General features: G+C 40.0%; 1 protein-coding gene across 1 annotated transcript in view; it reads right to left on the bottom strand.

Moving 5' to 3' along the window:
• MEIS1 (Meis homeobox 1) overlaps nucleotides 1-14,153 on the bottom strand; it is a 136,195-nt gene that overhangs the window by 20,469 nt on the left and 101,573 nt on the right. The window contains exon 9 of the mRNA XM_082672620.1: nucleotides 2,460-2,536. Coding sequence (XP_082528746.1) covers nucleotides 2,460-2,536 — 77 coding nt within the window. The remainder of the gene's footprint in view (nucleotides 1-2,459; nucleotides 2,537-14,153) is intronic.

The following is a 14,153-nucleotide window of genomic DNA, read 5'->3' as shown; positions in this document are numbered from 1 at the left end:
CCAGAATGAAGTAACTTGCGCTCGATGCTCAATACTGGAAAAATATTTACAGGCTGTCAAAAAGACTCTGTGTAATGTTTTTATTACAATAAAGAAAAATGAAAACCACTTGGTAGTTGTGCTTTTTATCTCCAAGTCTGCCATCTTTAAGATTTGCTCACATCTTGGGTTTCAATACAGTACCGTCTGGGTTTCCCCATTTTTCCAACGTATTTCCAACTCAAAGCCCGAAGAAAAAGAAATCTATTATCAGCTCCTTAAAAGGTGAAGGTCTGGATGAAAATTAATATACCGCTAAGAACTCAAATCAAATGTGGGAATGTCATTATTCACCGAACTTAAGAGAAACAATGTCTATTACAACTTTTAGTTACTGGAGGGTAACTCTCTACCACAAATAAATTCGTTGCAGAGTTGAAACAGTTGCCAAATGCTCGGCAATGAAGTGCGAGCATAGGTCACTTCTAATTCCATACACAGAAGCGAGAGCACGTGAACACTACACGGTGCCAGGTGAGCACAGAATTGGGTTTACATCCCACGTAATGAGTAAAAGTGATTTTCAAGTTATGTGCCTGTGCAGAATTGAGTATCAGTGTGAAGTTTAGGGCAAAGTCTGCATCTATGTTGAAAAATTATTATCTGGCGTGTATTTTTTTTAAGTCCTTCTATTCCCTCCTCTTAATTGCAACACCGAGGCAGTCTGATTGTGATCACTGTGCACAGAATCTAGGAAACGACAGTTGCATCCAGCTTGGTGTCACAGGAATGCCTGCCTGGCCGGGCAGCCACAGGAAATATCCCATCATGTCTTCTACCTGTGGCAAGCGGCTTGTATTGGAATCTGTTCTCTGGTAACAATGTTTGTGGGTGGAGCTCTCTAGCAGATCACCTGAATGGCAGCCCATTGCCTTCCTAAATGTTTAGGAATTTAGGTGTGCCTTCAAAATGGATGGTCTGCTCTATAATATCGTCCAGAACAATTTGGAAGACAAAGTTCAATTATATAGTATCCAGGGTCTTGAAAATTAAGATACAGCCGCAGGTACAAACAGGCAAACAAAAAAACCTCAGCAGCCACACGACTCCTAGTTACACACTCAGGTGTAGTATGTCTTCCGTTGGTTCCTTATCCACTCGACTAAAAGGGCTGCAAAAACCGATCTCCCAAGGCTGCCGTAAGGTCACAGAAATTGATAACCCTTACAAGCAATGCTTATGTGAGTCTGTCTGTGTCTTGAAGATAGTGCGCTTTGTAAATTAATCCTCCAAAGGCAAATATATTGTAAGTAGCTTGTTATCTCTAAAATACTAAATCGAAGAATACATGGGATTATATTGACAGAAATTACATTTTCTGTAATGGGGCTTAATATATCTGAAATCTCTCCCAAAGGCTCCCAGACTCTCTAACAGAGAAGGGTCTGTTAATGTAGGTGCAATGGACATCAAGAACAAATTTATTCACCAAAATGGATTAGGCCATGTAATCAGAGATTCTGTAATATTAATCTTTGACACTTATTGAAAAGAAAGAAATACTTCTGTCTGCAAACTGGCATTCTCAGTTCTCATCTTTCCCCAACCAGGCTTTGGGCCTTTTCTGGATTTTACTTCAAAGAGGATACGGTTTCCCCATCATAAACACTAATCTAAAAATATTAGGACAATTAATTAGACACTTAGTTTTCGAGGAGGTTGGATTTTGATACCCTTCACATATGACACTAGCTCTGGGTGACTGTGTGAACGTGGCTTTCAGCGCACTCACAAAGGGTAATAAATCATACTTCCTCAAAGGCTCCTTGCCACACCGCTGTACATTAAGTCAGAATATTGTTGGCTGCTACTTGGTACCTAATCTCAGCTTTCCCCCAAATCAGGAGTCCACACATTTATTTAGAAACAGTATTGCACAGCTCTGAGATACATCAAGTTTTGAACAGCATCAAAGTAGAAACATACATTTTTTCTCTTTTTTCTATAGGGAGGTCAGAAGAAAGGAGAGCCCATCCTGGAATGCTTATCCCTAACAAATTCTAACCGAACTTAGTTATTCAGCGAATTTAAAACCTGACGGGTATGTGATAGTGGATTTTCTTGTTTCATAGAAAAGAGGATATCACTCTTTCTATTGATTATTCTTAAAAGTTAAAAAAAAAAAAGGTCATAGAGACATTTACAGAGCCATAGTGAACGTGAATTAAACACTAATATATACTATGCCTAAAATTTGTCAATTTATAAAGGAGGTGGAAAGCAATACACTGTTTTCTTTTCTATACTAGCAAGTGCTCTCACCCACCAGTCAATACTGTGTTCTCACCTTTGGATCAACAAGCCACGGGGGGGGGGGGGGGCGGGGGGGAACTGGGTGTGTCTTCTTAATGCAAAACATTAGCTGCAGGTCGCCAGAGGGGGAAGCAGATTGTGTGTAAACACAAAGCCAAATTACTTACCAATTGTTCACTTGAAGGATGGTGAGTCCTGTGTCTTGTGCCAACTGCTTTTTCTGTTCTTCAGAAGGGTAAGGGTGCTGAAAGAGGACAAAAAAGATAGGTTGTGCACATACACTTTGGATACACAATGTGCACATCACATGTCAGATGCAACGCTAGGTGCGAGGGATTCAATAATAAACACATATGCTCTGTTAAAAACAATATGTGTACTTCAGGCAATATTTAGGCTATTTTGTCAATAACCTAAGAGTCTAGCGAGGTCTATAATTAAAGGTAAAAATGCTGAGGTGTGTCACTCTTATTAATGGAATACTACATCATCTAATTAATGGCAATAAAAGACAAGCCAATTACCAAGATTAGTGAAGTGTATAAATAGCTACTTAGGATACGTGCAGAACCTTGATACTGAGTTTATTCTTTAACAGGTTTATTTGTTGCAAACACAAAATTCAGTAGGACCTTCACTGTATTTTATGGGATTAAAATAACAAGTTCTTTTTGAGCGTACAAAAGTGTACCACCTTGACGTGATATTTTCTAGAACCACAGATTTTTAAAGCTGAATCATTTGGACCAACAAGCTCAGCTCAGGTCCCCAGGAGTTAAGCACCTTGTTAACATGATATTCTCCTCCCAAAACACCACGTTGCTAGACGCAAATATCAAAATTAAAGTGGGTGTATTTAAAAAAAAACACACACACACACTATTCATTTTAGCTCTTCTGCAAAGCACAAACAAATGAAATTCTACCAAAGTTGGTTTCCCTATCTGAATGTCAACGTATGCTGGGATTCTGAACACAGGCCAATATAAGGTCAAAGACCAGCACATTTTGCATGCGAAGAAAAAGCCTCAGGAGTTAGAGTGGATAAAAAAATATTACAGGATTAGATAATAAAATGAAATCTATACCTTCTTGTAAGATGTTTAGAATTCTACTAAGATTAGTTTTGGCAAGATACTTTCTGTTTAATAGTCAACTATATCTAAGTTTGAAATATACATTTCTAAAGCCTGGGAGAGGAGCTGAGGACGTGGTTTCCATCCATTGGTGACATGGGCTACTTTGAAACATTGCACCCCAATAAATTCTCCCAAGATAATAATTGTTCTGATAGTCAACCTTCTATTCTCTTTATGAATGGGAAAGGGCACCCCCAACTCTCCATTTAACGATATGTGCCATCGGAAACTAAATTCTGGTCTATTGAATGCTAATTAACATAGCTTTCAATCTTATTAATAATGTCTGATTAGATGCTAAGAAGGCTCGTTAATGACCACTTCCATGCTCTTACATATAAGTTTAAATATGTTCTGTATCTATACACATGGGATTCGATTTGTGGAGAGCAGAGATGTAGCCATTTTTCCCATAAGCATTGTGTCTTGATTGTCACTTAATCAATAAATACACAGTTAGAATAAGGCTTTGCTTTCACGGAATATAGTGCCTCTCTCTAAAGAGCTCCAAGTATATTACAGACAGAATGGTAATTAATCCCCATTATATCCCTTTGAGGGACATAAATAGAATCTATTGTCCCTCATGTTTTACTGGTGAGGAAACTGGCCAGGGGAAGGCACAGTCCGCAGTGACACGACCTAGGGACATTTCCTGCTTCCCATCCAGTGTCTAAGCCTCATCATGACAGAAGGATAAGGCAAACGCCTTTCATAATCTCCATCCCTGTCCCGGCTCAAAAACCTCCAGACCGCTCACCTTGCCCAGCAGTGCGTGCCACCACCCACCCAGCCCTGCCCACTTCCCAGACGGGCATCCTCTTCTCACCCCACCGCACCCCTCTGTCCAGCCACTTGGTATGTTCTTCCAACACCCCAAGCTGGTCCCTACCCTCAGGCTCCTGCTCCAAGGTAACTGTCAGGTCTCAGCTCAATTGTCAAGCCTTACCCTCCCAACTCTCCACCAGACCACCTTATCACTCTCACACCAGTTTTTCCCCTTTTTGTCTAATAGCAAGCATCACTCAATGAAACACCCATTCTGATTATTTCTTTCCTTGGTCATGCGTCCCTTCTCACTCATTTAGCATCTCTAACACCCTCGCCTTTCTCGTTCACCATCCTTAAAGCCCAGACCTGCACATAAAGAAAACCAGTAAATACCAGTGGAACAAAGGAATGGCTCTGACTTGCCACGATACACAGATACTCTCCACTCAGATGCAACATCAAAATGTATAATAGGGCTTCCCTGGTGGCGCAGTGGTTGAGAGTCCGCCTGCCGATGCAGGGGACACGGGTTCGTGCCCCGGTCTGGGACGATCCCACATGCCGTGGAGCTGCTGGGCCTGTGAGCCATGGCCGCTGAGCCTGCGCGTCCAGAGCGTGTGCTCCGCAACGGGAGAGGCCACAACAGTGAGAGGTCCGCGTACCGCAAAAAAAAAAAAGGAAAATGTATAATAAAAAAATTTTTTTAAAGCCCACAGGAAGTACAAACAATCCAATTTGAGATCCACAACACGACTTTCCTTACTTCATTCCTAAAAGTGATGTCTACCCACTCTTTTCAAATGAAAGTATATCACCTCCATAATCGGCAGAGATCATAGGTGACAATCACCCTACTCACCATTATGCCAGTCATCACAGGCAAAATCTCACAATTGGATACTGACCTAAAAGCAATACACTGCCCTACGGTTTAAAACATGACTCCCACTTCATGAAGGTTTGCCACACAATACAAACCAAATGAATCTTTTATCCTCTGAACTGAATTATGGTTTCATATATAGTAGTTCTATGTCTATACTAGTTGAAGAATTGCACAAAGTTACATATGACCCGTTTAGACTGTATAAATTATGCTGCCATTCACTAACTCTGAGCCTTTGAAAAAGGGACAACTTCTCGATTTTATCATCTGGAGGTTAGCCAGGCTAGCAATTCTTGAGTAATAAAAGCCTGACTTTGAAATATGCAAATTTTAGCATCTAGCTGTTGGCACTATTTGCTATATAAAGCTGTACACTGATGTACACAAGTCATTTCCAATCTGTAACATCTTCTGTAATATGATTTGCTTACAGTTTTGCAGGTCCTCTGGAAATCTCTTTCAGTGCTTTTCAATTGAATTAATAAATACGTCAGTGGTCCCTCTTCCCTACAGCTGGATGGCAACACCTTTTGCCCTGTCTTGTTAGTTGTGTCTTAATATTATGACCAGAACTGGATAAAAATTAATATTTATGCCATTTACCTTTAGTTACTTTGAAAATTGAGAATTGTCACAGTCATTTATTTGTGCTGTGTTTTCAAGAGTATTTTTGCATGCCTGTTTGTGAGCAAGTTTTACATGCATTCTTAGAGAGCAAGTGGAATTCACATTTTATTTATGCAAAGGGTGTCAGGAAAATTCTCTTTGGATCATTAAAATTACCTGAATCATTATAGCTTCAAAGAGCAATCTATGGCCTGCAAATTGTCAGTGCAAGTTTAGGTTGTTTCTTTACATCATGCAGTTTCTGATTTCAGAATTTAAATATCATAAAATGAGAAAGTTCTAACCGTTTTTTTCCTCTGTCACTTTTCATGTGATCTGATTTTAAGTAATTGGAACAAACTGTGCCTAATTTCATGCAGCATAATTGCCAGGCAGCCTCAAGCTATGGAGACCCAGCACTCTGTCTCCATTAAACAATTTTCAGTTGTTCAGGATATATTTTTTTTAATAGAAATGAATGAGCCTGGATGAAATTAAATGTCACAATAATCTGGTCATTGTTAAGGGGGCAAAAGGTATCAACAAAACTCCTAAACCTCTGTCTGTGGTAGACCGACTGGATAGTTTTCTTTTTTTCATAGTTCTTGAACCTGGTTTCCCACAAACTTTCAATTCCCCCCCCCCAAAAAATTCTGTAATTGCTAGAATCACATGAAAGCCACAACGTCAGGTAGTTAATCCACAGTCAGTCAAAAATTCACAAAGAAGTAGGCTTTTTAACTGAAATCCAATATGTTTAACTATCTTAAACCCTATGCATCTTTCCTAGATAAGCTTTTTGTGGACAGTATGAGTTATTCCTTTGTAGACTTAAAAAAATAAAAATGCCTTGACAAAAACCCAACATGCCACAGGCAAGGCTGCTGTGAAAACATTCAAAGCCCAGGTTGCCTTCCGCCCACAGGGCTAGTGAGGCCAAGAGAAGGGCAAAGGTAGATGTCATTTTACAAAAGAGAGAAAGACGAGTGCCATATTAGGAAGAAAACGGAAAATTCATTCTAAACCGTTGCAACCACAGGGCTAGGTCTCCCTTGCCATTTTCCTGAACACCTCTGCTATTATGGCATCTAAGCAGCAAGGACACTGGTTTAAGAGAGATCAGTAGGTTCTTGTGAAGGAAAGAGGGATTGCACTTGCCAGATATACCAATCAACCTAATCACTATGGGATATCAAAGCAAATTTGACCACAGTCCAATAGACAGTGACAGGAGACCTCGTCTTTGTTGTGTACATTAGCTTCCTGCCATTATCTCTTAAAAGCTTAATTATTTGCAAACAGTTGATCAAGATGGGAATTTGAGAAAGGATATGTAAGGGCCACTGGGAGAACGGCAAAGCATTAAGAGAGTAAACAAAATTACCTTTAGATCTTACAATAAGAACTAACGATTGAGACCGGAGAGAGCCAGGCAGTGCAGTAGCTGCAAGGCTTCTTTCTCGAGTGTTTCCCATTTGATCTGCATTAACACCTCAGGAATGAGTGAAAGCCATAAAACAGTGATTATGTATGGGTAAAGCTGACCCTCCCTTCCAACATTAAACCTGCACACATGTATTAGGTGGGCTTCGCCGGGGAGAGAAGAGCTGCTAGACTCAAAGGGAAAACGAGTGGCTTGGGCAGTGGAACCCGAGCTAAAGGCAAGAACTCACAAAATGATCATTCTGATTTCAATAAGCAACACCCTGACTTCTTCACAGTCTCTTGCTGAAATAGACCCTGCTTGCCACTCTTCCTGTGTTTCTAGATCTGCAGTGTGACTTCTAATAATGACCTCGGATAGCAGTGATGGCTCAATAACCCCATCAAAGTATAAAATGATCCCTAGAGTATGTGTCCTGTGTAACAGAAATAGAGGTTGTCTCAAAAAAAAAAAAAAAAAAATCGAGGACTTTCCTGGTGGCACAGTGGTTAAGAATCTACCTGCTAGTGCTGGGGAAGATCCCACATGCTGCGGAGCAACTAAGCCCATGTGCCACAACTACTGAGCCGGCATGCTGCAACTGCTGAAGCCCGCGCACCTAGAGCCTGTGCTCCGCAACGAGAGAAGCCACTGCAGTAAGAAGCCCTTGCACCACAACGAAGAGTAGCCCCCACTCGCCGCATCTAGAGAAAGCCCACACGCAGCAACAAAGACCCAACACAGCCAAAAATAAAATTTAAAAAAAAATCTAAAATTAGCTTACATAAAAATTAAGTCTGAACGGTCCTTTCACCAGCCAGAGAGAATAGGAAGTGACAGAAAGAAAATGGCAACTTTCTAAAGAAAGGTATCTCTGCCCAATTCCAATCTTATATCTTGAGATGGGGATGGGAGGGGGTTTCTGATGCTGGTTATCTGGTATTTACAAATTTACAATACATTGGAAGAAAACTTATTTCTGTAAACCGTCAAACCCACTCTTTCAGATGAGCATTAATAGGAAAAGAGAAACTCTTCAGCACACACAGATGGAAAATGTCCAACCTTCTATCTGAATGATATCCTTGACCAAATGTACCCCTTTCATCAAATTTTCCACCCCTGACTGCAAACGTGGATGCCAAGACAGTGATGAACTTTATCTTATCTACCCTGGTAACCAAGTTTCAATAATGGTCCCTCCCTCTCTGCCTTGCCCACTCTAACAGCTCATTGTAATGGCAACAGAAATTTTGAAAATAATCCTGTACAGAGCTCACTGGTGAGATAATGGAAAGCTACGCTGCCCCTTCTCAAGCCTCAGATTAGTAATTTCTTGTGACACAGAACTGCCTCTCCACCGAAACTGCAAAACAGCTATAACAAAGCAATAGAGGTGGAAGCAATTTTCAAGCAAAATGTTACATGCTATACTTTAAAAGGTATGGGAATAGGTACCGGGAGAGCTGATCTAACAGGAGGAATTATGGCAACTGTCCAATATCACCCTTATCAAGGCAATGTTCTGTTGCCTGGCTGAATATGCTGGAAGAACAATTTCAGAACTTCTTTTATCCTTTTTCCTCCAGCCCTTTGCCTCCTCCACAGCAAAGTTTAATGCATTAATATAAATTGACCTTGAGCTAAACTCTGGTATGTGATGGAGAGATACTCCCTTTAAAGAAGAAGAAAAAAATCTACCATATGGCTCTTAACCATTGGATCTCTGTGTTCTTTTAAAACTTCTACTGAGTTTTTGTCACTAAGGGAATATTGTGGATCTGTCTAAATTAAAATAACCAGCTATATATGTGACCTCTAAGAGCAGAAGCAGAAGCCTGTTAACCAAATATATTTATATTTGTTTAACATGAATTTTTTTTTGCCTGTAAAAACTTCTGCCACTTTAAATAAACTTGCAGCCATTTTCCCCTTGTGCATTGACTATGAATAGCTTACACTGTGACAATTACATTGATCTAGGATACTTTTTTCCTTTAAAAAAATCCATAATGCTTCGCTATTGTCTTTCAGCTTTATGAATTAGTTTTACTGTTTCAGTGAATGCTTTTTTGTCTTCTGACTGCACATTATCAAAGAGACACTTTGTGCCTCTCATTTGCATTACAAAAGCAGTGTACGGTGCAGTGGAAGAGCATAGCCTGAATGCATAGCAGTTGAGTCCTGCATCCTCACACAGGCTGGAATCAAAAGAAGAACGGTGAGGTCTGTACGGCTAAGAAGCCAAAAATGTTTGGAGCATCATCAGCGAAGTCACAGGATTTCAACCTCTTTTCTTAATTCTCCACCAACGCTCCTAGATTGCCCAGTTGCTCAAACTAAATGTGCTCCGTTGACTGTTCAGCACTGGCTTTTTCTGAAGCCTAGTCAAGCCATTTTCCAGACAAGCCCTCAGATTTGATTTCTGGTCTATCCAGCAGCAGTTATAAGGAGTTGCTAGTGGAGGTGTGCAAGCAGGAAGGTCAGGCGGGAATCTCTAAACTTGATCTTATCACGTGAAAATGACATAAGTGTGAAAGGAAAAATTGAACACTGGCTAGCATTTCGTAACAGTCTTCACTTTTGCACTAATGAGACTATACAATACACAGCACTGAAAACGTTGTTTTACAGTTAATTATAAGAGGCTAATACTACAATGCCTCGCCTGTCTTACCTATCTGATCTTTTAATTTCTTGTAAATATTAATTAAATATAAAATAAAAGCACTAAATAGAAAAAAACATACTACATTAAGGGATTTCATAGTCCTTTGTATTGGGGATTTTTTTTTTAAGTTGCTTGCAATTCCATTATAATAACTATGTTTAGATGTATTCTTCAGTAGCTATAGATATGTTCCAGGAGTATTTTAAAATATATGCATTAAAGACATAAAATTTAGACTCTAAATTAGCAATTACTTATATCCGCCTCCTAAAAGTATTAAAATTCATGAAGAGTGCTAAAATTATTTTGAACAGTTATGATGATTAATGAACTCCCTGAATATTGATTCTCTTAGTAGGAAACCACGGCTATAAAAGGAAACACATAAAGGCCAATAAGAAAAACAGGGTAAGAGGAGTAGGGGGATGAGAGTGGGGGTGGGAATAGGGGCCACGCTTCACTTTTGTGTCCTTTTCAAATCATTTTAAGTAATAGCTCATTTGAACTCTTACTGTTTGTCAGTAGGACATATGCATTACATGCATTATCGCAAGTACTCTTGGTGACCCCCATGAGTACGGGCTATGCTTAGCTCCATTTTATAGATGAGGAAGCTGAGGCTTGGCTAGGTCCCAAAACATGAACAAAGGCTCACAGCTACTTAGTTCTGGAGCCAGGTCTGCCCTCCCCCGAGTTTCTCTACTTGGCTACCCTTCCACTGATGTTTCTTTCCCATTTCTCCATTCCCTTTTTTAAGGTAACCATTTTAAAACCAAAAACATATTCTAATGGAACATGAACAAAGTTATCCATTGTGGTGAGAGGTGACTGAATGTTTCTCTGCAGTTTCAATAGCCTCGATCCAGGAAAAGTTGCTGCTTTCCTCTCCTCCGCTGCATCCCCACAGCTTCTGCCCTGCAGGCAAATATCAAGGGGCAGGGATGAAGCTGTGAGGTGGAAGTTAGCTCACCAGGACCTTTCCCCACATTCTCCCTCCAGCGACTATCCAAAGGGACTTTATTATTTTTTTGTTTTTGTTTTTTTGGTTTTTTTCGGTATGCGGGCCTCTCACTGCTGTGGCCCTTCCCGTTGCGGAGCACAGTCTCCGGACGCGCAGGCTCGGCGGCCATGGCTCACGGGCCCCCAGCCGCTCCGCGGCATGTGGGATCTTCCCGGACCGGGGCACGAACCCGTGTCCCCTGCATCGGCAGCCGGACTCTCAACCACTGCGCCACCAGGGAAGCCCCAAAGGGACTTTATTAATAGCAGCTTTCTAGTATTAGTAAGAGTGATAGAAGTAGTAATGGTACCACGTATTAAGAAGTGAGGATGTACCGGGCATTGTTCCAAATCCTTCACATGCATTACCTCATTTAATCCTCACAAAAACTTTACGAGGGAGGCTCATATATTATACCCATTTGACAGATGAAGAAACTTGAGCATAGAAAGGACAAATTACTTTCTCACGTTCACACAAGCTTGTAAGTAATAGAGCTGGGATTTGAAACTTGGTGATAACATACAAGTTGAGAAAATTCACTTCCAAATTATTTTGTTTTCTAAATGATGGGTGGAGCAATCCCACTCATTCCTGATGAGTTAATCATGAATATATAGATGATGATTACTACTCATTTTATGAAGAAGCTATTATCTTAATGTGTATGTGTCTACAACTCAGTTCTGTTAATGGAAGCAATAGGAAATTCTGCTACAAGATACAAAACTCAATGGAAACTAATACATCCATCATTTTATTCGTTCTTCTAGTGTTGCTTATAAACACAAGAATGATGGTAGGTTATATATGAGAACACTCTTTAAGGGTCATAGAAACAAATGCCTGTTCTTCCATCCACCTGCATTACAATATGCCTTAAATTGTCTGCTTTGAAATTAATTGTTGTGTGTTTTTCTACCAATTACTTTCATTTTGTTTGTGATTCTTAATCAAATATGAGTTAAATTACATTTGGAACCATTTCATTTTAGTAGAATACTAATAAAAACACAGGAATGCTATTGCCATTTACAAGGCAACTAGCCCAGTTCTGCGCCCAATAAATATCTGTTGTATGAATGAATGAGTGCTATGGAAGTTAGAGACGCCCAAAATGCCTGAACCAGCATTTATAAGTCAATGACTTCAGATAAACATCAGAAAACTAGCAGCCCCATTTTAACAATTGTTCATCCTCCTCACTCAGTTCTACAAATCCCCAAAGCAGTACAGATTTTATTTACTTAACTGACATTTTTATAATGTTTACTCTACATCAGGCAATGTTCTCAGTGCTTTACCAGTGTTCACTTGTTTAATACTTATAACAAGCCTATGAGATCAGTGTTTTTACCCTGATGTTACAGATGGGGAAACCGAGGCACAGAGTCTAAGTTACTCACAAATAGGATGAAGCTGGGATTTGACCCTAAGAAACCTAGCTCTGCAGCCCACGTTCTTCATTCCTGTGTTATTCTGTTTATCTTTTTTTAGCATGTATAATTTCCCCCGAAGTTTCTCCCAAATCCGCTCTATGTTGTTGTTGGGTTTATTTGTTGCAAAAGTTCCCTTCCCACTCTCCAATTGCAATGTAATAAAATTCAAGTTCTCCATCTTACAGGACTGAAGAAAGAATAGAGGAGACTACTGTTTCGACATACAGGCTCTCCCCCAAGAATTTCACTGTGGCAATAAAACAAAACCATAGCACACCATCCTGGACCACTTTTCTGAAAAGAAAGTTCATGACCAGTTTATACAATAAACTCCAATAAAGTGAGGATCTTTTCCAAACTACATACAGCTCATCTCCGCTCTTACTGAGAGCGTGCCAGCTGAAAGGAGACCTATCCCCAACCTGTAGAACACTTTTCCACTTTAAAAATCAAAGCGAAAGGGTTTTGAAGCCATGAAGAGAAAAGACAAGGAAGATGAAATACAGTGGTACCATTTGGAATGAGACTGTTGACAGTTATCATTACTGCCTTTACAGACACCCTGTCCAGCATTAAATATTGAGGAAAAACCCTTGTAAAAAGAATAAAGTCTCCATAAGTGAGAAGCAAAACCAGTACACTTGGTGAGAAGATGTTTTGAGAGAGAGAAAAGCGAGAGCCAGGGAGAGAGAGAGGGAGAATTCATGCTGCTCCCAATATGACTAAAGACCCCTGGAACTGGTACTCATTCTCTAGTGCTAATTTTCCCACTTAAATTACAGTGCTGGTGTAGCCTCATCTCATTAGAGATCATTGTCCCCAGTAGACAGTTGTGTTTATGGGGGACTCTGGCTGTTCCACACCTGCTGATCAGGTTGCTATGTGATCAAGGCTGCATACAAACAGCAGACTCGAGCTTGCTGGACTGCGACTGATGAGCCCAGGCTAATTCAGGGGTGATTATGTAGTTTACTGGACCACTAAACCTCTTTAAGCTTGTAATTACTGCCTATTTGAGTAAAGAACATTCAAAAGCAATTCACTGCATCATGCCTGCCACAGCTGGAAGCAGGCTGCCAGCAGTCTGTGGGGACGTTAAAATCTACAGGGACATGGATTGAAGCCCAGCTAGCAGACACTGTCAGCGGCACCCGCAGCCAAGTCTACGCACATTCCTGCTCACCTCTCCTGACCAAGCTTACCATTAAAGGTGCCGTGAAAACTACAGAACAGCCATAAAGATGACAAATAACGGAATGAAGCGATACAAACTACATTTTAATGATTTCCCCCTTTTGTAAAGCGAAAATTGAAAATGTCTTTTCACAATGCCAAAGAGAGAGAGAGTATATGCTTTAAATAATATACACCGCTGAGATTTACTGTGTACTTGCTGAAAGTTCCATCCAAAAAAATACCAATTTGAAAACAAAATGCCCACCTTTTAGGCTTTCTAAGAGAACTGGGATGTACAGTCATTTGAGATCTCTTCCACCCACTTAGCTGTCATGTTTATAACCTTAGCTGGGAAAATATTGTTTAGCTACTTGATTGACATTTTCTAAGATCACGTGTAGATTTCTGCTGTTAATGAATTAAAATGCTGCTCAGGCACCTGAGTGAAATTTACTTTCAAGAGTCAGAGAAGATTTCAGGAAAAAAAAAAAGTATCAGTATTTATCAATGTTCTCATTTTCTTTTGCTGTCACCTTAACAACTGCAGTTCTTTTGTATAATAGAAGTGTAAAACATGCTTTGCATTGCTGTGGATATAATTATTACTTGTCTCTAAGTAACAAAAAAAAAGACTGGAACTTAATGAAGGGGATTAAGTTAATTTCTTTTTTAGCTAACAGTTTCCTGTCTCTTAAAATGCAGACCTTGGTGAATATAATGTTCAGGGAAGGAAAATTAAGCTTTTTATTT

This window comes from Grampus griseus, assembly GCF_964374135.1.
Source record: "Grampus griseus genome assembly, chromosome: 15".
Taxonomy (NCBI): Eukaryota; Metazoa; Chordata; class Mammalia; order Artiodactyla; family Delphinidae; genus Grampus; species Grampus griseus.
The sequence above is the reverse complement of the archived record's forward strand: the minus strand, read 5'-3'. Positions and strand labels throughout refer to the sequence as shown.